At 41.4% G+C, this 23,205-nt stretch overlaps 1 protein-coding gene across 1 annotated transcript; it reads left to right on the forward strand.

Moving 5' to 3' along the window:
• The first annotated feature begins 672 nt into the window (after positions 1 to 672).
• Positions 673 to 12,973, forward strand: bnip3lb (BCL2 interacting protein 3 like b). The gene is made up of 6 exons (XM_083890841.1): positions 673 to 948; positions 6,538 to 6,772; positions 8,910 to 8,988; positions 9,234 to 9,337; positions 10,596 to 10,745; positions 11,233 to 12,973. The coding sequence occupies exons 1-6, from the start codon at positions 891 to 893 to the stop codon at positions 11,279 to 11,281; spliced, it is 675 nt and encodes a 224-aa protein (XP_083746967.1). The 5' UTR covers positions 673 to 890; the 3' UTR covers positions 11,282 to 12,973.
• Positions 12,974 to 23,205: the final 10,232 nt, after the last annotated feature.

A 23,205-nucleotide genomic window follows, 5' to 3' on the forward strand; every position in this document is an offset into this window, starting at 1 on the left:
GTTTTGAAGTTTCCACACTGAAGTTCTGAATAGAACCAGGAAGTCGTGGAAGATTAGTACGTCTGAAGTTTGTTTCTAATTATTTGAATGATATATTTCCTTTAAAAAAGTTGAATATCTTGGAAAAGTATCACATATACAGGAAGTCAGAATGGTGTTGTGTTAACGTAAGTGTACGTTTTACCCTTCCATTTTGATATGGAAAGTATGTGTAATATTGTCTTGGTTGTGTTCACTAATAATTAGTTAAAAGATGAAAAAGTGAGTCTTGTTGTTGCTGTATAAACGTGTAGTTAACACACATGCATTTTGAGTCAAAAATAGTTTTTCTTTTTTTTATAAAAACGCTTAAACTAAAATGTAAACTCACCGAAATAATTTGAGTTATATAGAAATGGACAATTAAGAAAACCTTTAACATAAAAACTGCAAAAAGGGACTCGTTTGAATAGTTAACTTGAAGTTATTCGTGTTTCCTCTGGTGTTTCATCAGATTCTAGTGTACCTAATAAAATGGCCGCTCAGTACGCGCGTACGCGTCCGTCAGGCAGGTGTTGTTATGTAAGTTGACTCCTCCCCCCGTGTCCTTATCGGGCCCGGCGCTGTGACGTCATCACGCAGCTCCGGCGTCTCGCGGCTGCATCGAGCCCTTTTCTCTTCAGACGAAAACAAACAGCCGACGGAGCTGTTAGCTTAGCCTAGCTTAGCTGTTAGCCGCGCAGCGGAGGCGAACGCTGTGACTTCGTAACGCTCGCGCGACTCAACGTGCGCAGATATTCTAACGATATTCTAACGACTCAACACGTGTTTTAACCGTTTATGTAACAACCACCTTCCTCGTCCTCGTCTTCCCGCCCTAACTGCTCACTGCCCCGCAGACACACAGCACCATGTCCGACACTGCTAACCCCGCTAGTGCTCCGACCAGCGGAGACTCCGGGCTCAACGGTGAGTTAAACCCCATCTCTTATCTCCTGTCAGTGTTAAACATGTGTCTGTGAACGATGCCGAATCTTAAATATTCATTAATTTATGGGTTTTAATGGGTTTGTATTCATTTAAAACGGTTAGATATTGGCGTTTGTTTGTGTGTTTTTTCCCCATCTGTGAGGACGTCGTGTTCCTCTGTTTATTGACATTAGACGCACCAATGGCGTCGTCGACAGGGTTTGATTGACAGGCGCGTGAGCCAGTCAGCGCTGTACGCGGAGGCTTGTGGGCGGGGCTTAAGGTTCGTCAAGCCAGAGCTGGCGGAGAAGAATACGGGCTTCTTGTTTTAACGATTAACGGCCACATTTGACTACATTAAATATACATTATCAACATTATTTTGACGGTTCAACATTTATATGAAATCTACATTTGAAACGGGCAGAATGAAAGTTACAGAGTTGGGGCATAATTTAAAAGGGATGCTCGATATTATCAGCACCAGGCATCAGTATATGACTAATGACGTCGACAGTTGGCTAAATAAGCTGCCACCTCCTTCATTTATTTTTCCCAATGTAGAAAATGCATTTCTACTTCATCTGGTGGTGACATGAGCCTGAAAAACATGTCTATTTTACTACAGAAGAGACTGTTGTTGTTCTCTGGGCGCAGGGAAAAACACATGTATATCTCTATTAGTTGTCTCCAGATATAACAGAGATTGGCAAAAAGTCCAATATCATTCATCCCTGGAGTTAAAGTTCTATTTGTCTTCATATCTGTTCATAAACATCTACAATTCAATGATGACTATGTACACCTGCAGCACCATTGCTTAGTCAAAATGTTATTTTAGTTATCGGAAAATCAGGTGAAAATTAAGATATTAAGTATTAAGGAAGGGGAATTGGATACATGATGAGATATGTAATTATGTCTTGCCAGGATTAAAGGATAGATGGAACAAAGGATGGTCATAATTTAACTGCAGACCTACCATTAGGCATTATACCTAATTTATGTTCTATTAAGTGATTACAGGAATTCATGTTTCTACACGTGGATGTTAGTTAGTGTTGGTGACAGTTTAATCTAATCTAATCCCACGTGTGGACGTGAACGACACGGCGAAGCTCTGCTTTCATAGAGACGTAAACAAAGGCGTGTTTGTGACACTGTTGAGCTGACTCTGCTCTGGTTTAACTTTACCACACTATGGGGAAGTGGGGGGGTGAGGGGGGGGGGCATGACTTAGCATGCTATTTAAAGCCACGGTGACAAGAGGACACAGACGTTTGGGACGTGCTCACGATGGTCACAGTTAGAATGTGATCAGAGCAGCAGTCGACTCTCAACACATGTCCGTGATTTTTAAAACCGCTTATATAGACATTTATTCTTTTTAATGTTCTAGTCCTGTTGTTCATCTACAGACCTGTGAACTGTGAACCTCGGGTTTAAACCTGGTTTTTCAGGTGTTTAACCTCTTCTTCTCAAGCTCATCTCCATCGTAACGTGTGCTGCAAACTCCTCCTGAGCAGGTTCACATCAAAACAGTTGTAGAAGAAACAAAACCCCAAAATACACATGAAAAACCAGGAAATATTCACATTAAAGATGCTGAAGAACTAAGAGAATGTGTTTTGATTATTAAAAGAATACTTAAACCAAGTCATATATTGCCAAAATATTGGACAATTGATTCCAAAGCTGTAGTTTCAATTTCTGCCTATAAATCATCCTACAAGTTACACACTGGCCCTTTAACACTGGTTAACTAATGGGATTACTGGAGAAACAAAGAAATACTTTGTTTCCTCAACTGTGTTCAACCAATACAGCAAAAAAGTCAGTTAATATTGACAATTATGGCGATAAATGTCAGATGATTGTGTTTGATGTAAATTGATTGCTAAATTAATTCATATTACAGTGTTTATTGAAATGTTGCCCAGCCCTAACACAATGTGACGAATAATATTATAGTGAATCTGTGACAAAAACTGTGAATCTGCTTCACATGTTCAGGAAAGTTTGTCAGAATAAAACGTTTAACTCTTATTCATAGTTAATCACTGTCCTGACTATATTTAATGTGTCTTTCTTCATTATGGTCTGTATAATTCATGGCCCTGTCCGTGTTGTCGGTCACTCTCGTGCTGGTCACATATGAAGAGGCCAGTGTTCACTGGTCCACTCGATAACCAGACTCGGACATGAAGACCAGTGTGACGCCCTGTGACGCCCTGTGACGCCAGATCATGATGAGCAGACTCTGTGGCTTTGACTGATAAACACACGACAGACAGAAACTAAACTTGTTAAAGGTGTTTGTTGTTGCCGTTTGCTTCAGAACGTGCAGCAGATTCTCTCCGTGCTGACGACGTGCAGCTGAAGGAACAACAAGACCTTCACTTGTTATCAGATCAGAGATGTTCAGTGTTCACAGTCCACATCGACGCTTACACGTTATCTGACACCCAAGTTATTTTTGGTGTTTCCCAGACCGTCCAGTCAGACCAGTGTCGCACATATTTTTATCTAATACTCTGGGATTTGAGGCAAGAGACAGTTTGAGCCGCTAATGGATCAAATACCACAATTTGACAACTACTGTGGATTCATGAAGAGCTGCAGCTGATCATTTTCAGTTTGTGTGATTTTTCAGCTTCTTGAATGCCGTCTGTTTTTATTACACTATTAGATTTCACTAATTCTTACACTCTGGACTGTTGATATTCTCACAGTGGTTCTGCATAAGGCTAGCTTTACACGACAACGATCCGAACACAAACCTCAAAAGTGGCGTTGCTTTCCCGCTTTTTATTCCGCGTTTAGACGAGTGTCTTCGGGTGGAAATCTGCACGCACACGGTGACGCTAAAGTGTACAGCTGCAGCGAACGATAATTTTCGCAATCGATTAATCTGTCAATTATTTTCTCGATGAATCGGTTGGTCCATAAAATGGCAGAAAATGTTAAAAAACGTTGATCAGTGTTTGTCAAACCGGGAAATGAACATGTTCTTGAACGTCTTTGTTTTGTCCACAAACCAAAACGATTCAGTTTTAATGATTTCTTTGTTTATGTGGAGCAAAGAAAACAAGAAAATATTCACATTTAAGAAGCTGAAACAATCAGAAATCTTGTTTTAATCATGAAATAAGCTTCAAACCGAAGTAATTGATTAATAATCGATTCATCGGTTAATCGTTTCAGCTCTACAAAAGTGTGTGAAATGTGATGTAGCGTGCATGCCAGGTGGCTAGGTGGCGCTGTGAAGCACTGCCATACAACAACAGCAGGAGTGTTGAAACTTCCTTCTGCTTCTCTCTAGCAGCGCGAAGTAGCAGCTCAAACGACTTGAACGTCCGACTGATGGATTCTAATCCCACATGTTTGTTGTTGTTTGTCTGTACTGCACATGGATCTGACGTCAACGTACAGGAGGATAGCCAGCGTGAGCAGCTCAGAGCTCACTTTAGTGTTTTCAACCCTTTAGACGGGAACGCCATGGTGGAGCGTTTTTTAAAATTCACACTCTGGAGGGTGGTGCCACATTTTTTCCCGCATTTATAAGCCCAAAAAACGCAGTCGGTGTCTAAACGAAAGACACATCTGATAAAAAATATTTTGTCGGTTTCACCCGGGAGCGTTGTGTTGTAAAGTCAGCCTGAATCAGCGTGTGGGTGCAGAGATGAGTTCAGTGTGGATGTTCATACCAGGTCAGAGAGTTCACACCATGTCTGTCCACTGTGTAAACCCACACAGCAGAGCAGCTGTGTCCATGGTAACGTGCTTTTATTCCACACAGACAGTGGACTGTGGTCAGCAGCTCGGCTCACAGTCTAATCCACTGGACGAGTCCTGAGTCCTGAGTCCTGAGTCCAGGCTGGTTTATGACCCCACAGGACTGAAGCTTGTGAAATGCACTTCCTCTGAATGTAAACACGGTGTTTACTGTGTGTCATCATCATGGGATCATGGTGTGAGCTGAGGTCAGAAGGAGAAAGTGTCTCCTTTGCTGACATGCTGCGTCTCCTCAGCTGCTCCTTCATGCAGCAGCTCCTGCACAAACAGAGCGTCACATAACAACATAGTCAAGGGTCATGAGAAGCTACAGCACAGACATTTACTGCAGCAGCAGCACTCACTGTTGTTCCCCTCCAGATAAATCATTTCAACATCCTTCTCCCCCTGCTTCACTTTTATTTTTGGCCTCTTTAGTGAAGACGGATCACTGTGACTTCTGGGACGTGACACCTAACACTAACAGTGAGGTGTTGTGTTGTGACATGTCACAGCAGGAACAGCACATGGACGATGATGATGAAGACAGTAAATCCATGTAGGAGTGTCACTCACACACGCCTCTGTATTATTATTATTATATGTTGACTGGATCATCAGGACTCAAAGAAAGACTCTTAATCCTTCACTTGTTTCTAAAAATGGCGGCTGTGACGAGGATTTCCCTGAATAAACTTTAATACCACTTTTTCGTGTCCGACATGGACCAAACTATTAGCAATAACCAATTCATTGACCGTCTTCATTTACCTAAACATGACTGATATTGGTCAATGGGTGTTTTTGAATCATTAAAACAAGTTTCTCAGGGTTTTCATTGTCTTAAATGTTCTTGTTCCATAAAACAAAGAAATGATTAAAAATGATTGACAGTATTACAGCGTTCTTTGTTCAGGATATCGTCTCACTGGTTTATTATCACGACCAGAGGTGCAGCTTGTGAACAGGCAGGGCAGGCAACTGCTTGGGGCCCTGAGCCGATAAGGGGCCCCCGACACTCGGAGCCTGAGGGCTGTTTTTACTGAAACGTGCAGTGAGCAGCCTCCTCCCCGTCCATCTTAAACAACAATGACATCTCAGTAGTAAACCTCCCTAAAGGGGCCCCACCTCACTTTAACCTGTGTGAAGTTATCGTTCTGCAAGTTGGAAAATGAAGAGGATTATTTACAGTGTAATGCATATCTTTTTTACTCAGTTTATATGTTTTTTTCAGTTATTTACAGTATTTTATTGATCTATATTTGTATATTGTTTTATAATGTGGGTTCTTTACAGTGTGATGTAATTGTTTTACTAAGTTTATATAGTTTTTTAAAAGCTATTTACAGTATTTTATTGTTCTTTACATTTTTATTTTCACATACTTTTTTAATTACAAGGTTTTTCTGTGTTTTTTCTTTCATTTTGAAAAAAAAAAAATATTTTGAATTCATACATTTTCCGTTGGTGTCAGATTATTTGCAACACAATGGTGATGAACACTGGTTGGAAGGAAGGGCCCCCTGTGAATGTTTGCTCAGGGCCCCTAAAGACTCTAGAATCGCCTCTGCTCACGACTTAACGCTGGCTCCGTGACAAATGCCGGCACTTGACTTGTTTACAGAGATGATCTAATCTGTGTGGATTAACCTTTCACACACACTCCAGCTGTTTGACATGAATTCAGATGAAATGTCGCCGTGTGAAGAGGGTTTTTACTCGTTATATCATGTAAAAGAGTGTGTGAGCAGGTTTTGTGACTAACATTCATTGGCTCATTGGTCTGGTTCTTCTTCTTCTTCTTCTTCTTCACAGGATCCTGGGTGGAGCTGGAGATGAACAGAGGCGGACCAGGCTCGGTCCACTCGTCCACCACAGGGGCAGCGGCCTCGGCTCTGCTGCCCCTCCCTCAGGTGGAGGAGGAGGAGGAGGCCATGGTGGGGGGGCTGGAGCACGTCCCGTCCTCGTCCTCCATCCACAACGGCGACATGGAGAAGATCCTGCTGGACGCCCAGCACGAGTCCAGCCGCAGCAACTCGTCCTGCGACAGGTCTGGATCTGCTGCCCCCTCTGGTCAAACACCAGCCACTGCATTCACATGCTAGCATTGATCTATTTTAGCGTCGCTGGTTCACAAAAGTGTGAACCAGCGACGCACTAAACTGTACAATTGTGATATTTCTGCTAAAGTTCATCACACAATCACACATAAAACACTCATTGTTCAGTTGCCTGAAGCTGCAGCTCGACTGTAGAGGCTTTAGTTTTGTTTGTGTGGATGGATACACTTTAATTCTGTATATATATATGTTATAAAAAAGGAAGGATTTTTTTTAAATTTAAAAAACATTTTTATTTAAACAACATTTACTTATATAACAACTTAATGTAACATTTAATAATAAATATTTTGGAACACTGTGAACAGATTTGAACATAAATAAATAAAGATTTCTCTCTTTTCTGTAACAAATTAATACAAAGTAAATGATCAATCAGACTGGGATTTGTCCCCAAAGCATGCTGGGAAGTGTAGTTCTTCATGAGAAAGAACTTGTTTTGATAAACAGCAAAGGTCAAGACAACATTTCCGCTTGTATTTCTTGAAAGTCAGTCTTGTTCGTAGAGTGAGAAAAATCTGTGAATTCTCCGCTGTTTACATAATCACGCTGACGCTCCGGTGACGCTTTTAAATGTGTGCGCTGTAACCATCCATCGGTGTTTTAACTGTGTTTGGTAAACATAAGAATGGTTTATTTGAGCTTTTAGCCGAGTTTCTGACCTTTCTGTGGGTATGCAGCATGTCTGTCTTTGTTAAAGTTAGACATGGTTTTATGACGCTTTTGTCGCTGCGTCTGACGCTGCCCCAGGTAACTGAGGACATCAGTGAAGATGTCGATTTCAATTTCGATGTACGCATATCTTTACAGCCCTAATAGTGATGTTGAACCTCAGATGAGTTGATTTACATAAAAAGTGAGTGATTTACATAAACAACATTAACACCAAACAACATCTGAGCTTTAAAAGCAGCTCAGAGTTTGACTGTTTTTAAAAACACGTCAGAGAGTTTCCTCTCCTCCTGTCATGAGACTCTGGGTTCATGCTCGGGTGAAGTTGGTTGTTGTTCCTCTGGATTTCTTTTCACGGCCGAGCTTAAAGTTTGAGAAAATCCAGATTAATGATATGTTCAGAAACTCAGACACAAAGAACAAATAGAATTGACATGTATTTTCAATCACTGTTCACATGATGTTTATGTCCAACTGAGACTGAAGATTCAAGGCAGTTTAATCACTTATTCCTAATGTCAAGTGCACTTTTAAATAACTTTACTGTTCCGTGTCTTCTTGTCGTTTTGTTGACGTTGTGATGAGGTCACAGTTCTCTTTGGACGAACTGTTTATCTTTACATAACAATGAAATCAATAGAAAGCAGTAAAAGCCGCAGACTGTCGAGGTGTCAGCAGCTGCTGCTGCTGTGTGGTCATGTGATCAGTCAGCTGTTAGTGAGTCACCTGAGTGTGTTTACATCCACACAACAACAACACTGCAGCAACACACGCCTCTCTTAACCAACACCTCAGTACACATGACATCACAGAGGTCAGAGGTTTATCATCAACCACAAGTGTAGGAAAGTACGTTTAATCTACATGGGAAATGTGTTGTTTACTGGATGAAATGTGTTTGTTCAGAATGAATCCTCTTAACAGGGAAGTCTAATAAAGTAGAAGTGAAAACAGGAGTCATGTTTCCTCTGTGGACTCAAGACTCAGAAGGTTTTTAACGCTGGCCTGAGATTTGAGGCTTTATTTGCTTTAACTAAGGAGCAAATGAAGTGTGTGTTTGCAGTCGTTCAGTTTAATGTTTCACTTCAGAGGTCGGTGAGTTTAGGCTGAAACATGATGTGGAAACAGTGAACACACACTCTCTCTGTGTGTGTGTGTGTGTGTGTGTGTGTGTGTGTGTGTGTGTGTGTGTGCCATCCCAACACCTCACACTGTTTTTTAGACCTGTTGCTATGGAAACCTGTGGTTTAATGTCCCTGCTGAAGAGATTCGCAGTTAAACTCATTAATGCTGAAGCTTCTCTGTTCCACGACCTGTGTGTGTTTGTGTGTGTGTGTGTGTGTGAAATGTTTTTAAATAAAGTTTTTCTTCTTCTTCTTCTTCATCCTCCTGCAGTCCTCCACGGCCTCACAGTCCTCAGGACGAAGGACAGATCATCTTCGACGTGGACGTGAGCAGCAGAAGAGACAGCCAAGTAAGTGCTCTCCTCCATCTGTTGCCATGGCAACCATCGCTTCTGGTGCTGTCTGAGTGTGTGTGTGTGTTTGAGTGTGTGCGAGTACACCTAAATGACAGCCGCTGTCTGCCCTTTTGTTTCCATGGCGATGGCTGTTGCAGATTTATTTAATCACACACACACACAAATCTCATTTGTCCTGAAAACACAAGACCGTGTTAATGTGTGTTAATGTGTGTGTGTGTGTGTGTGTGTGTCTTCAGTCAGAAGAGGACGTGGTGGACAAAGACAGAGACATGGACATCCTGATGAAGGACTCAGACTGGGTGGCTGATTGGTCCAGTCGACCGGAAAACATTCCCCCAAAGTGAGTCCCTGTTAGGGGTAAACATCAGAGCGTCTCCATGGCAACAGGCCACGCTGTGTGTGTGTGTGTGTGTGTGTGCGTGCGTGTGTGTGCTCAGTCATTGTGGTCATAAAGTTTGACCTGTTACACAAACAGTGAAGAAAATGTGTCGTTCACCGTTTTCTGTTTCAACAGTTGTGTTTCTGTGGTTCATAGATCATAGATACATAGATCATAGATACATAGATCATAGATACATAGAGTCATAGATCCATAGATCATAGATACATAGATCCATAGATCATAGATACATAGATCCATATAGTCATAGATCTACAGATCCATAGGTCCATAGAGTCATAGAGTCATAGATCCATAGTCATAGAGTCATAGATCCATAGAGTCATAGATCCATAGATGCATAGTTCCATAGATCCATAGATCATAGATCCAAAGAGTCATAGATCCATAGTTCCATAGATCATAGATCCATAGAGTCATAGATTCATAGATACATAGATCCATAGAGTCAGATCTACAGATCCATAGATCCATAGAGTCATAGATCCATAGAGTCATAGATCCATAGAGTCATAGATCCATAGATCTACAGATCCTTAGATCATAGATCTACAGATCCATAGAGTCATACATCATAGATCCATAGGTCCATAGAGTCATAGATCATAGTTCCATAGTCATAGATCCATAGAGTCATACATCATAGATCCATAGGTCCATAGAGTCATAGATCCATAGTCATAGAGTCATAGATCTACAGATCCATAGAGTCATAGATCCATAGATCTACAGATCCATAGATCATAGATCTACAGATCCATAGAGTCATACATCATAGATCCATAGGTCCATAGAGTCATAGATCCATAGTCATACATCATGGATCCATAGGTCCATAGAGTCATAGATCCATAGTCATAGAGTCATAGATCTACAGATCCATAGAGTCATAGAGTCATAGATCCATAGTCATAGATTCATAGATCCAAAGAGTCATAGTTCCGTAGGTCATAGATCCATAGATCCAAAGAGTCATAGATCCATAGTTCCATAGTTCCATAGATCCATAGGTCATAGATCATAGATCATAGATCCAAAGAGTCATAGATCCATAGTTCATAGATCCATAGATCATAGATCCATAAAGTCATAGATTCATAGATCCATAGAGTCATAGATCCATATATCTATAGATCCATAGATCATAGATCTTCATAAACGTTGCTCAGTGTTTAACTCAGATCTCCGGTTCCTTCAGGGAGTTCCACTTCCGTCACCCTCGACGCTCCGTGACGCTGAGCATGAGGAAGACGGGCGCCATGAAGAAAGGAGGCATCTTCTCTGCAGAGTTCCTCAAAGTCTTCATCCCCTCACTGCTGCTATCACACATCCTGGCTCTGGGACTGGGGTAAGACACCAGCTAACGCTAAAGCTAACGCTAACTGTGTTCCACTGATGTTGAGGTGTGATCTGAAGGCAGCAGGATCTTCTCTGAGGTTCACACCATGTTCCTCAGAGGTTTAGAGCCTGGTTTTAAAAAGTTAAAAAGTTCTTTGACACACATTTGAGTGGAAACCAGTCTCCTGTCGTGACTCGGCTGATTTAACCGCGGACGGAGGAGCGACAGACGCACAGAGGTAAACACCATCTCAACCTCCTCTACTGTCACCGTGGTGGGTTTATTCTGTGGTGTGTGCCCCCTAGTGGAATACTCCAGTAACACGGGTGTACGCAGACCTACTGGTTCCCTGGGTGAAACTTTTCATATGAACATCCTGTACCTGCTGAAAGGACCAGCACATACTGACACCTGCTGTGTGTGTGTGTGCGTGTGTGTGCGTGTGTGTGCGTGTGTGTGCGTGTGTGTGTGTGTGTGTGTGTGTGTGTGTTCTCAGAGTCTACATTGGAAAGAGGTTGACCACGCCTCCAGCCAGTTCTTTCTGAAGACAGAAGTGCCTCACGAGTGTCCAGAGCCGTTTTTTTGGAGGAAGTGACCGGAGAGAGCGAGCGTCCACGCGTGTCTCCTCCCTCTGCCCCGCCCCCTGACCCCGCCCCCTGACCCCGCCCCCTCCCTGAGATATGACATGTTCTCAGGAGGACACGCCTCTGTCCCCTCCCTCCCTCCCTGATTCCTCTCCCCTCGCCTCCTCGTCTCCTTCCTCTTGTTTCTAAAAGCTTTTCACTGAATTGATGAGGTCATATTTCATTTTCCACAGCGATTGCGTTTAAATGTTTATAACACACACACACACACACACACACACACACACACACACACACACACACACACACAGACTGTGGACTGTTGTCGACCACAGATTGTGCCACGAGTCCAAACTGAAAATCTCGTCCTGCCTTTATTTTGTAGATCTTCTTCAGGTAGTTTTGCCTTCTTTCATTCTTTCTTTTTGTTAAACGTATCTCACACAGAGTGTTGGTGTAGTGAGGAGCGACCACAGTGGCCATTATGATTATATCACATCAGTGTGGGGGGGGGGGGTTCCACAGGTGCCATGAATATGCACTGGGGAAAAGACACACACACACACACACACACACACTCTGATTTAAATTTAAAATAACCTTTAGATTTTGAAGCCAAAGTGACATGAAGTGGAGCAGCGTTGTTCACGCACACACACACACACACTAACAGTATTCTGTGTTCTGGTCCACAAACATTCATGTGTGTCCGTGTCCTTCAAAGTAAAACGTCCTCCTCTGTCTGACTGATGTCTGACTGACATCCTGCTCTTGATGATGGAGCAAAGAAAGCAGCAAATATTCACGTTTACTCCACAGAACTGGGCTCAACGTTATTATTCTGCTCATTTAAAGACGTTTAAAAACGAAAAAAAAATCCAAATAAAATCATCACATGACAACATTTCAGAATAAAAGCTGACTTGAGGATCATGACGATGATTTACGATCTCAATTTGATTCCGTTCAGAATGGATTTCGTGACCTGGCGATCGTTAAAAACACAGTGTCGCTCCGCAGCAGACATGTTAGTGTCATTATCACGTTTGTCCAGCAGAGGGCGCTGCGGGCGCAGACGTCACGTCGTGAACAAACAAACTTGTGGTTTGTTTTCGTTTTGTTTTGATGTTCACGTAATCGTCGTGATCGTAAATCTGCAGACTCGCAGCGCGTCACGGTCGCGTGAGACTTAAGTGGTGAAGTCTCAAGTCTCACGGGATTTGTGCACAGGAAACGGGAAGTGGTATCGACGTGAGGATGTCACTCATCTAAATCTGAACTTTTTTTTAAAATACAAATCCATATGAATTGGAAAAACTTTTTTTAAATTTTTTTTTTTTTAAGCCCAGCCCTGATAACCTGGTAACTATGTAACCAGGTTGTTACCAGTTTGACAGCAGTGAGTTAAAGCACAGGCGTCGTCACAGTGATGATGTCACACATGGACGTGACTGCAGCGTCTCTGAGGCTGAAAAAACACTTTGTTTTTGACCTTTTTATTCTGGATTTTCTCTTTAATCTGGAAAAGGCTTTGTTCATACGCTGATGATGATGATGATGATGATGATGAGTCATCTGTTTCCTTCCTGTGAACCATTTCACACTGAACTCGCCGAACACGAGGATAAAGAAATGGGACGTGGCCGCGTTCACTTACATTTCACTTTCAGCCTCAGAGTCTGCTGTCGTTTGTTTGTTTGTTTGTTTGTTTGTTTGTTTTCCTGACGGTGGAAGCACAGGCACGAGTCATGTTTGTAAGAAGTGTAAAATAATAATAATAATAATAATAATAATAATGAATGTTGATGGAGGAGCATGATGTGACAGGAAGTGAAGTTGTGGAAAGACCGTAGTGATGCATTTGCTTTGATTTTGTTTTTTTTTCTTCCTTCATTATGATAAAAAACAAAAATTGATTAAAAAAAACAGCATTTTTGTCATTAAACATAATCTGAAGCTAACCTCAGACTTTCTCTTTTTTTCCTCTAGTTTATTTAAAGCCACATGGATTTTATGTTTAATAGAAACACTTGTTGTAAATGATGTGGTTGCTGTAGCAGCTCTGTGGCGCCCTCCTGTGGACAGCACCGCTCACAGCTGCTGCTCTCTCTAAAATAATATCTTCAGACCTTTAATTATCCCTTAAAATAACAAGTCTTTAAATACACTGTCTTCAATTTGACGACATGTCCCCACTTTGACAGTTTGTCTTCACTTTAAAAAAATGTCCCCATTTTGACAACATGTCTTCACTTTGACAAACATATCCCCACTTTAACAAAATGTCCCCACTTTGACAAAATGTCCCCACTTTGACAAAATGTCCCCACTTTGACAAAATGTCCCCACTTTGACAACATGTCCTCGCTTTGACAAAATGTCCTCGCTTTGACAAAATGTCCTCGCTTTGACAAAATGTCCTCACTTTGACAAAATGTCCCCACTTTGACATGTCCCCACTTTGACAAAATGTCCCCACTTTGACATGTGTTCACTTTGACGACTCAGAAGAAATTCCTGTTTCCAGGAAGAACAAAGCTGTTATAAACATAAACAGGTGTGTGTTTACATAGACATATATATATACACACACACACACACACACACACACACACACACACACACACACACACACACACACAGGAGAGTGGTCATGTGACCTGGATGTCTGAAGCTCTTTGTAACCAGAGCACAAACATCATGAGCAGCTTCAGCTCATTTATTTCACAACTGTTGTTTCTAAAGTGTTTCTTTGTCTCGAGCAGGAAACTGTGTGTGAAACACTGCCCTCCAGTGGCAGACGCTTGCACTGCTGCTCACTGTCATGTCCTCTCTGACGTCTCATCAGTTTAAACTGTGTAATTTTAGTTTGTAATGAAATTACAATCAAACATAAAATAAATGGATCTTTTTAAACTAAAGGAATTTATATAAAGTAGTTTGGACATTAGCACAAGAATCCTCTTCCTTCCTCTTCCTCCTCTTCTTCTTCCTCTTCTTCCTCCTCTTCATCCTCTTCCTCATCCTCTTCTTCCTCCTCCTCTTCATCCTCCCTTCACTGAACCTCAGAACACCTGTTCTCAGCCAATCCAGACGCAGTGACACACGGTAGCTCCTCCCACTGCAGCTGATGGCGTTACCATGGGTTACAGGGTGGTGGCTCAGTGTCTGTGCGTCTGGTTCTTCATCCTCATCATCATCATCATCACTGTGTTTTACTGCAGCACATTTATGTCTTTACACACACACACACACACACTGTTCACCCTGTCACTCAAACCAATACAAATCATAATATTTTTCAAATCTTTCTGATTTAATGTGAACGTATGAGTCGATAAAAGAAGAAAAAGAACAAACGCGAGATTATTTAGTTAAAACTGTTTGTTTATACGTTTAAAAAACAGCTGATTTTGTTTGAAATTGTGTGAAATATCTAAACTGTAATTGTCTGCTAGCATACTTACATTATTGATGCTAACGTTTAGACATGAAGATGTTCGGCAAGTGTGTTAGCATGCTAGCATGTTTACTGTAACAATGCTATGATTATGATGTTAAGCAGACACACGCTGTGTTAGCCTGCTAACACGCTAACACCTGCACATTATACTTTAATCATGTTTATCGTTTTGTCAAAAATGATGTTTAGCTTTCACTCAACATGTTAGTATGCTAAAATACTTTCTATACCAATGCCAAAAATCTGATTTTATGACATGTTGCATGTTTTAATTTTGTTAGCATGCTAGCATACTTTTAGTAGCAAAGGGTGACACATTTGTAGATGCTTAACGTGTTTTACAGAAACTAAAAATGCTAATTTTCTGATGTTTAGCATGTTTATATCATGTTAGCATGACGTGTCCTGTGGCCCACCACTTAATGTTTGCTTTTGATGTTTACAGATTAATTTGACATCATCTTTTTTTATTTTTGTGTGAATCAGAATCGTTGACTATAAAACCAAACACCTTTATTTTGAAATGATGTCAAATATTGTCACAGACGTTAATTTCCGGCTAATATCGCCCACTCCGACTTGACTGCCCCCTACTGACCAGACTTGAAGCTCATGTGGCAGGCTGAGTTAAAGAATAAACATGGTTTTAGTCAACATTAGCATCATTAGCTTCATTAGCTTCATAGATGCTTTATATTCAGTGTTAAATTGGCCTCAAACCAAACTTGTCCAAAACTTGAAAAAAGAATTTGACCCAAAATTAGAAAAAAATAATTTGACCCAAAATATTTGGTGCAACATTTGATAAAAACGTCATTCTATACTATGTCGTCCAAAATTTGAAAAAATAATTTGACCCAAAATATTTGGTGCAACATTTGACAAAAACGTCATACTATACTATGTCGTCCAAAGGTTGAAAAAAAATTTGAAAAAACAATTTTGGTCAAAAATTTGAAGAAAAAAATTTGGTCCAAAATTTGAAAAAAAGATTTGATCCAAAATGTGAAAAAAAAAAAAATTGGTCCAAAATTTGAAAAAAATATTTGACCCAAAATTTTTGGTCCAAAATTTGACAAAAACGTCATACTATACAATGTCGTCCAAAGGTTGAAAAAAATTTGAAAAAAAAAATTTGGTCCAAAATTTGAAAAAAAAAATTTGGTCCAAAATTTGAAAAAAAAATTTGGTCCAAAATTTGAAAAAAAAAATTTGGTCCAAAATTGGAAAAAAAAAGATTTGATCCAAAATTTGAAAAAAAAAATTGCTCCAAAATTTGAAAAAAAAATTTTTATCCAAAACTTGAAAAAAAAAATTTGATCCAAAATTTGAAAACAAAATTATGGTTCAAAATTTGAGAAAAAGTGGTCCAAAATTGAATTTTTTGAAAAATTGAGTATAGCATGTTATAGCAACCTAAGGAAGAAATTTCAATGAAAACAAAGTGAGGACCGGCCAAAAAGTCCTCACTCCTTAATAATGACCTCACTTTGTTGGTTAAAAACCCTCACTGGTCCTCAGTATGCTGCAAGTACAAGAACACACACACACACACACACACACCTCTGCTGTCCAACTGTTTACAGGGCGAGCTGCCAACTTTCCCCTCTGTGTCTGAGCGAGGGACGTTTGTTTCTGTGGAATGACAATTCAGCAAGTGTGTGTGTGTGTCTTTGTGTGTCTGTGTGTGTGTCTGTGTGTGTGTGTTTGTGGGTGTGGCTGCACCTTCTACATTCTTCCCTTTTTCAGAATCCACTCAACATTCAGATACACACACGCGCACGCACACACACACATTGGGAATAGCAGCAGAGACATTTGTGTTGTTATGGAAACTGAGCTGACATCATGGTTAAAATGTTTTCTGTGGCAGGAGAAAGCTTTTGTCTCTTCTAATGTGTGTGTGTGCGTGTGTGTGTGTGTGTGTGTGCGCGTGTGCGTGCGTGTGTGTGTGTGTGTGTTATTGATCTCCATGCAGCACAGATTAAACCAAACTCACATTCTTCTGATTATTTCTGTGTAAAAACAGAAATAACGTTGGTGCCTGTTGTTTAAAATGATTGTGCACTTTTACTCTGAGTAATACGGTAACAATGAGAATAATAATAATAATACACGTGAACATGAAGTCATGAAAATCCTAATCTGATCGGTTTAAAAACGAGCTCATTTCTGACCAAACCAAACCAAACACATTCATAAAAAAACAAAATATAATTAAACAAAAACATCTCGTATTAAAATATATCAAACAAATAAAATAGAATTTAAAAAACTGTATTTGAAGATGTTTATACTTTATTCATCATGTTTTTGTCGTGTTCGACTGATGAAATTCTTCAAATAACAAAACTAAAATTCAGATTTGAACATGTTTAAAATGATAAGTGCTGAGTCGTGTTCTGATCTGTTTCATGACTCAGCGTTTGTTTCCTCTTTACACACTAAACTGATCTGATGTCAGTTATAATAACAGGAGTTCATCAGCATGTGAGTGATATGTGAGGGGTTGCCAGGTTGTGAAGGGTTGCCAGGATTGATGTCGTTTTCTCCGTGAAACAGATGAGTCCACTGTGGAAGCAACAGTGACCCCTGCTGGTGAGTAAAACACATGATAAATACACATCAATAACTTGTTTCTCAAACTCTGGGTCGAGACCCACAGGTGCATCATGGGAGATTAGATTTTAGTACAGATTTATGTTTTAAATAAAATGCGTCTGAAACGCAAACAAATGATTCATTAAATTATTATTTTTTATTATTTTAATGATTAAATATGATCTTAAATGTTACAAACGTGTCATTTAGTCACAGATTTGTTTGTGTCACAATTTTTATAAAGTGGGTGATGATTATGGGAAACACTGAGGGTGAGAGAGTGAGAGGGTGAGAGAGTGAGAGAGTGAGAGAGTGAGACGATGAGAGGGTGAAAAGATGAGAGGGTGAGAGAGTGAAAGGACGAGAGAGTGAGAGGATGAGAGAGTGAGAGGATGAGAGAGTGAGAGGACAAGAGTGAGAGGGTGAGAGAGTGAGACAATGAGAGTGAGAGGATGAGAGTGAGACAATGAGAGGGTGAAAGGATGAGAGGATGAGAGAGTGAGAGGACGAGAGAGTGAGAGGATGAAAGGATGAGAGAGTGAGAGGACGAGAGAGTGAGAGGACGAGAGAGTGAGAGGATGAGAGAGTGAGAGGACGAGAGAGTGAGAGGGTGAAAGGATGAGAGAGTGAGAGGACGAGAGAGTGAGAGGATGAGAGAGTGAGAGGGTGAAAGGATGAGAGAGTGAGAGGACGAGAGAGTGAGAGGGTGAGACGATGAGAGAGTGAGACGATGAGAGGGTGAGAGAGTGAGAGGGTGAGAGAGTGAGACGATGAGAGAGTGAGACGATGAGAGGGTGTGGTGCTGACCGGACAGCGCCCTCTATTGTGAGAATGGGTGTGACTTTTTTAGGGGGACTGTCCGTGGTGCTGAACTCGAACTCCTGCAGAGACACATTCATACAGGTCTTAAGCCTCCTCCTCTTCCTCCTCTTCCTCCTCCTGAGTCTGTTTGTATCTGTATTTGTGACAAAGCTTCAGCTGCAGGTCTTGATCTCCTCCTCCTCTTCTTCTTCTTCTTCTTCTTCTTCTTCTTCAGTGATGATGGCTGAATTCCACTCATGACTCAGCAGATTTGAACAGTTTGCTGACCACAGACTGGAGGAGGATCTTCTCCTTCACTCACTTCTACTCCTTCTCCTTCTCCTTCTCCTTCTCCTCACTGTCTCTCTGTGTGAGAGAGGGTGAAAACACCTGCGAAGGCGGAGACTGAAGATCAGAAACAGCAGAGCTTCATCATCTTCATCATCCTCCTCCTCCTCAGCATCATCATCATCATCTGTGAGGAGCAGCTACACCCAGAGAAGCCTCCTCCTCCTCATCCTCCTCATCCTCCTCCTCCAGCTGCTGCTGCTGCTGCTGCTGCTGCCGCCGTGTGATCGTGAGAGTGAGCCGGTGTGATCATGTCGAGCACCGGGGAAGCTCCGGGCTTCCTCCAGGGTCTGGGCTCGGACAGAAGCTCCAGGAGCAGACAGAAGTTCTGCGGTGTCTTCTGTCCTCTGGACGGATCCTCCGCCTCAGAGAGAGACAGCGGCGGCAGGAGCGAGCGGCCGGTCATCGACCGACAGAGCGACATCTGCCCGGCGCAGAGGAAGGTGGAGATCCGGGAGAGCACCGGCAAAGAGGCGCTGCAGAATCTGGATGACCGGAAGGTACGTGACCGTCACTCACGCGCTTGCACGAGCTGCACGAGCTTTGTTTCTCTTCATATTCACTATCTTTTTCTCTCTTCCTCTCTGTGCAACTCACTCTCACTACATTTCCCATAAGGCCACAGTCACGCAGGACGCCATGTTCCCTCCGTGGCCACTTTATTAGGTTATTTAAAATAATAATTCACTTCCGTTTGGTGTAAAATATCATCAGGAATGTGATTGACGTCATTTTTTCACCGCAGTCTAATCATTGATTTCATCCTCTCATCTGTGTTTGTTGAAGCTCTCGCTCAGACTACATTTCCCATAATGCCACAGTGACGTAGGCGTCCATGTCCACTCCCTGACCACTTTATTAGGTACAGTGTCTCAGTGTTCAGAGTTAATCTGATGAAAACGGCCTCGTGCAGATTAAATAGGATTAAATCAAACATGTAAATAAAGATCGTTTTCAACATCAAAGATGTTTACATTTGGATAAAAAATAAAAACAATAATGCAGATTTAATTTCATCCTCTCATCTTAGTTTGTTGAAGCTTTTATTTTTCTGCAACTCACTCTGACTACATTTCCCATGAGGCCACAGTGATGCAAGAGTCCATGTACACTCCCAGACCACTTTATTAGGTACACAGTGTCTGTTAGCTCTGCTTTTGTAAGGCCTGGTTCAAACAGTCACATACGTTATGTTTTTTATTAAGTATATTTTTATTTTTTCAACATCAAACACAACATTTAAGAGAGAAATTTCTCATTTAAATTGAAACTCTGAATAAAACACGACACTAAATCACTTCCTCAGTCATTTCACCCTCTCATCTTTGTTTGGTAAAGCTTTCAATTCTTGCAACTCACTCTGACTACATGTCCCAGAATGCCACAGTGATGTTAAAGAGTCCACGCACACCCACTGGTCACTTTATTAGCTTCACATGTTCATTCTTTTAAATGAAGAGGTAAAAATGAGCAAATGCAGTTTATATATTTTAATGTAATTCAAGGTCAATTCTCTTTTAAACCTTGTCCTGACTACATTTCCCAGAATGCCACACTGATGGAATACTCCCTGGTCACATTATTAGGTACACAGCACATATCATAACATGTTTTTTTTTAAGATAGTTTAAAAATTATTCATGAAAGTTCAGTGCAAATTTGACTTTTCAGGCTGAAAGTTTGTGTTTGAAAATATTTAAATTTCATCTTTGATTCACTGACAAACACCAAGTTTGAGCCTAAATTTGAGTGAATTTCCAAAAATAGAAATATTTATTATTCATCCTCTCATTTTGAGTTTGTTCAAGCTCTTCTTTTTTGCAACTCACTCTGACTCCATTTCCCAGAATGCCGTGTCCACTGCATGTTCACTCACTGGTCACTTTATTAGGTACACAGGACAAACTGTAATAATTATATATATTATTATAGTCTGACAGTAGTTTTCGCCTTCAGTCTGACTTCCATGACTCAGCAGAAACATCTTCTGCTGAGTCATGTTATAGTGGTGAACATAAAGTGCAGCATCTTCTCTTCTTCTTAACGTTCATGTCTCGTGGTGTTGAGTTACGTTATTGATTTGTTTAAAAGCCTCTTTGTCTTTAGAGTGAAAGGATTAAAATGAGGTAATTAACATATTCATGTCTGAAGTAGACGAACACACTCATGTTTGCTCTAATGTTACAAACACAGGTCACATCATCACAAAAACCACTCACTCTCACACACCAAAATCACTCACTCTCCCACACCAAAGTCACTCACTCTCTCACAACAAAATCACTCACTCTCCCACACCAAAATCACTCACTCTCCCACACCAAAGTCACTCACTCTCCCACACCAAAGTCACTCACTCTCCCACACCAAAGTCACTCACTCTCTCACAACAAAATCACTCACTCTCCCACACCAAAATCACTCACTCTCCCACACCAAAGTCACTCACTCTCACACACCAAAGTCACTCTCTCCCACACCAAAGTCACTCACTCTCCCACACCAAAGTCACTCATCCTCCCACACCAAAGTCACTCACTCTCTCACACCAGTCACTCACTCTCCCACACCAAAATCACTCACCCTCTCATACCAAAGTCCCTCACTCTCCCACACCAAAGTCACTCACTCTCCCACACCAAAATCACTCACTCTCTCATATCAAAGTCACTCACTCTCCCACACCAAAGTCACTCACTCTCCCACACCAAAGTCACTCACTCTCCCACACCAAAGTCCATAGATTAAACCAGTGATTTTAACATCACAGCACACAGGAGTTCACAGGAGTTGTTGATTACTTTAGACTTAACTCAGTGACACAAAGTGACCACACGAGGCAGCAGAGGACCAGCATCTCCTGTGTCCCTGTGAGCTAAAATCACTGTTTTTCTCTCTGGACTTTGGTGTGGGAGAGTGAGTGGTTTACAAACTTCAGTTTCCTGTTTGATAGTGAAGATAAAGGGTCACAGGAGACACTGTGACAAAGTCATGTGATGTTTGTTTCTATTTAAACGATAGACGTGACACAAACATCACGTTCACTCTTATTTAGATGTTAACAAACTTGAGTTCTTCTCTGTGTCTTCAAATGTCCTCTGAGGACAAATCAAGGGTCTTTACAGTGACGGAGAATTATTATTATTATTATTATTATTATTCCTACAAATGAGTCACAGTATGATTCACAGCCTCAGTTTAAGTGGAGTCTGTGACCTCATCAGTCCTGGTCCTGGTCTTGGTCTTGGTTTTGGTCCTGGTCCTGGTCTCAGAGAGTTTCTGTGATGAAGCGGAAAATGAGGGAAAAATATAAGGAAGTTTTCAGAGAAGTCTTTGTGTGAAGAAGAAGAAAGAGATTAGAATGTGGTGAAGTTAATCTGGACTCAGACTTAATCTCTCTCTCTCTTTTATTCTCTCTCTCTGTAAAATGGCTGCTGGCTGTTTCTTCACCTTCTCTTTTCTGCTGCCTTCATTAATCCTGAGAGAGAGAGAGAGAGAGAGAGAGAGAGAGAGAGAGGGCATTCTCTCTCTCTCCTGTCAATGGAGCAGGGCGAGGCTCTGCGCATGCGCCGTGCGGATTCTTTTATGGGAGAGAGTGGTCCCTCCTCCTGTGTGTGTGTGTGTGTGTGTGTGTGTGTGTGTGTGTGTGTGTGTGTGTGTGTGTGTGTGTGTGTGTGTGTGTGTGTGTGTGACAGGCGGAGGCTCTGCTGCTGGAGTTCTTCACATTTGTGCAGAGACCTCACTCTTCCTCCTCCTGCTGCTCCTTCATCTTCATCCTCAGCAGCAGAACAATAATAATAATAATAATATAATAATATAATAATATTAATACAGTAGTCGTGGTCGCGGTGGCAGCGCAGCGCGGACGCGGGCGAACATGTCTGGTTTCCAGGGAAAGAAGAACATCCCGCGCATCACAGTGAGTCTGCACGGACCGCTTTGACTGTCCACGCGCTGGTGTTCACGCGCTAGTGTCATGTTTGTGTGTGTGTGTGTGTGTGTGGGCCTGTGGGTGCAGGATGTGACCGGCGCCTCTGCCGCTCCTGCCGCCTCTGCCGCTTCTCCCGCCGCAGCAGCGGCAGAGGCGGCAGACTGGATGTTTTTAAAAAGTCGTCTTCACAGATGTTTTTGTCGGTTTGTTGGTGGATTATTTCCTGGATTATTAGATTTGATGAGACAGAGTCTGTGATGACGCGTGACGCGTTTGAGTTCACGTGATTCTGCAGCTTCTCAACTCTCTGCTTCAGTGTGTGTGTGTGTGTGTGTGTGTGTGTGTGTGTGTGTGTGTGTCCTGCTTTCTGTCACATTGTGTCTCAGTGTTTATTTTAATGTTAAAAATGTGCTCAAACATGAAAGAACATCAGATTATTTCTGTCAAACTAAAGAGACGATGATGATGATGATGATGATGTTTGAATGGAAAGTAGAAAACAGGGAGGAGACAGACTTCCATTTCCTGCCATGCCCTCACACACACACACACACACACACACACACACTGGTTAATATGTCATATTTCCTCAGTGTAGCTCAATAATGTTATTATTATTATTGTAATGATGATGTAATGTTTTCATTAATGTGGTTTAATGAGTTCAACTGAAAAACACAGTCAAACTTAACTGTGTGTCTGTGTGATAACTAGTGATCATGACTAGTGATGAGTGTAGAT

This window comes from Microchirus variegatus (assembly GCF_963457635.1).
Source record: "Microchirus variegatus genome assembly, chromosome: 1".
In the NCBI taxonomy this organism is placed as follows: domain Eukaryota; kingdom Metazoa; phylum Chordata; class Actinopteri; order Pleuronectiformes; family Soleidae; genus Microchirus; species Microchirus variegatus.

What these genes read in the sequence shown, in the direction of transcription:
- bnip3lb (XM_083890841.1), top strand. Translation starts at nt 891, where the DNA reads ATGTCCGACACTGCTAACCCCGCTAGTGCTCCGACCAGCGGAGACTCC. An exon ending in AGCAACTCGTCCTGCGACAG is followed by an intron (nt 6,773 to 8,909) that starts GTCTGGATCTGC and finishes ATCCTCCTGCAG; the next exon opens with TCCTCCACGGCCTCACAGTC. An exon ending in ATCCTGGCTCTGGGACTGGG is followed by an intron (nt 10,746 to 11,232) that starts GTAAGACACCAG and finishes GTGTGTTCTCAG; the next exon opens with AGTCTACATTGGAAAGAGGT.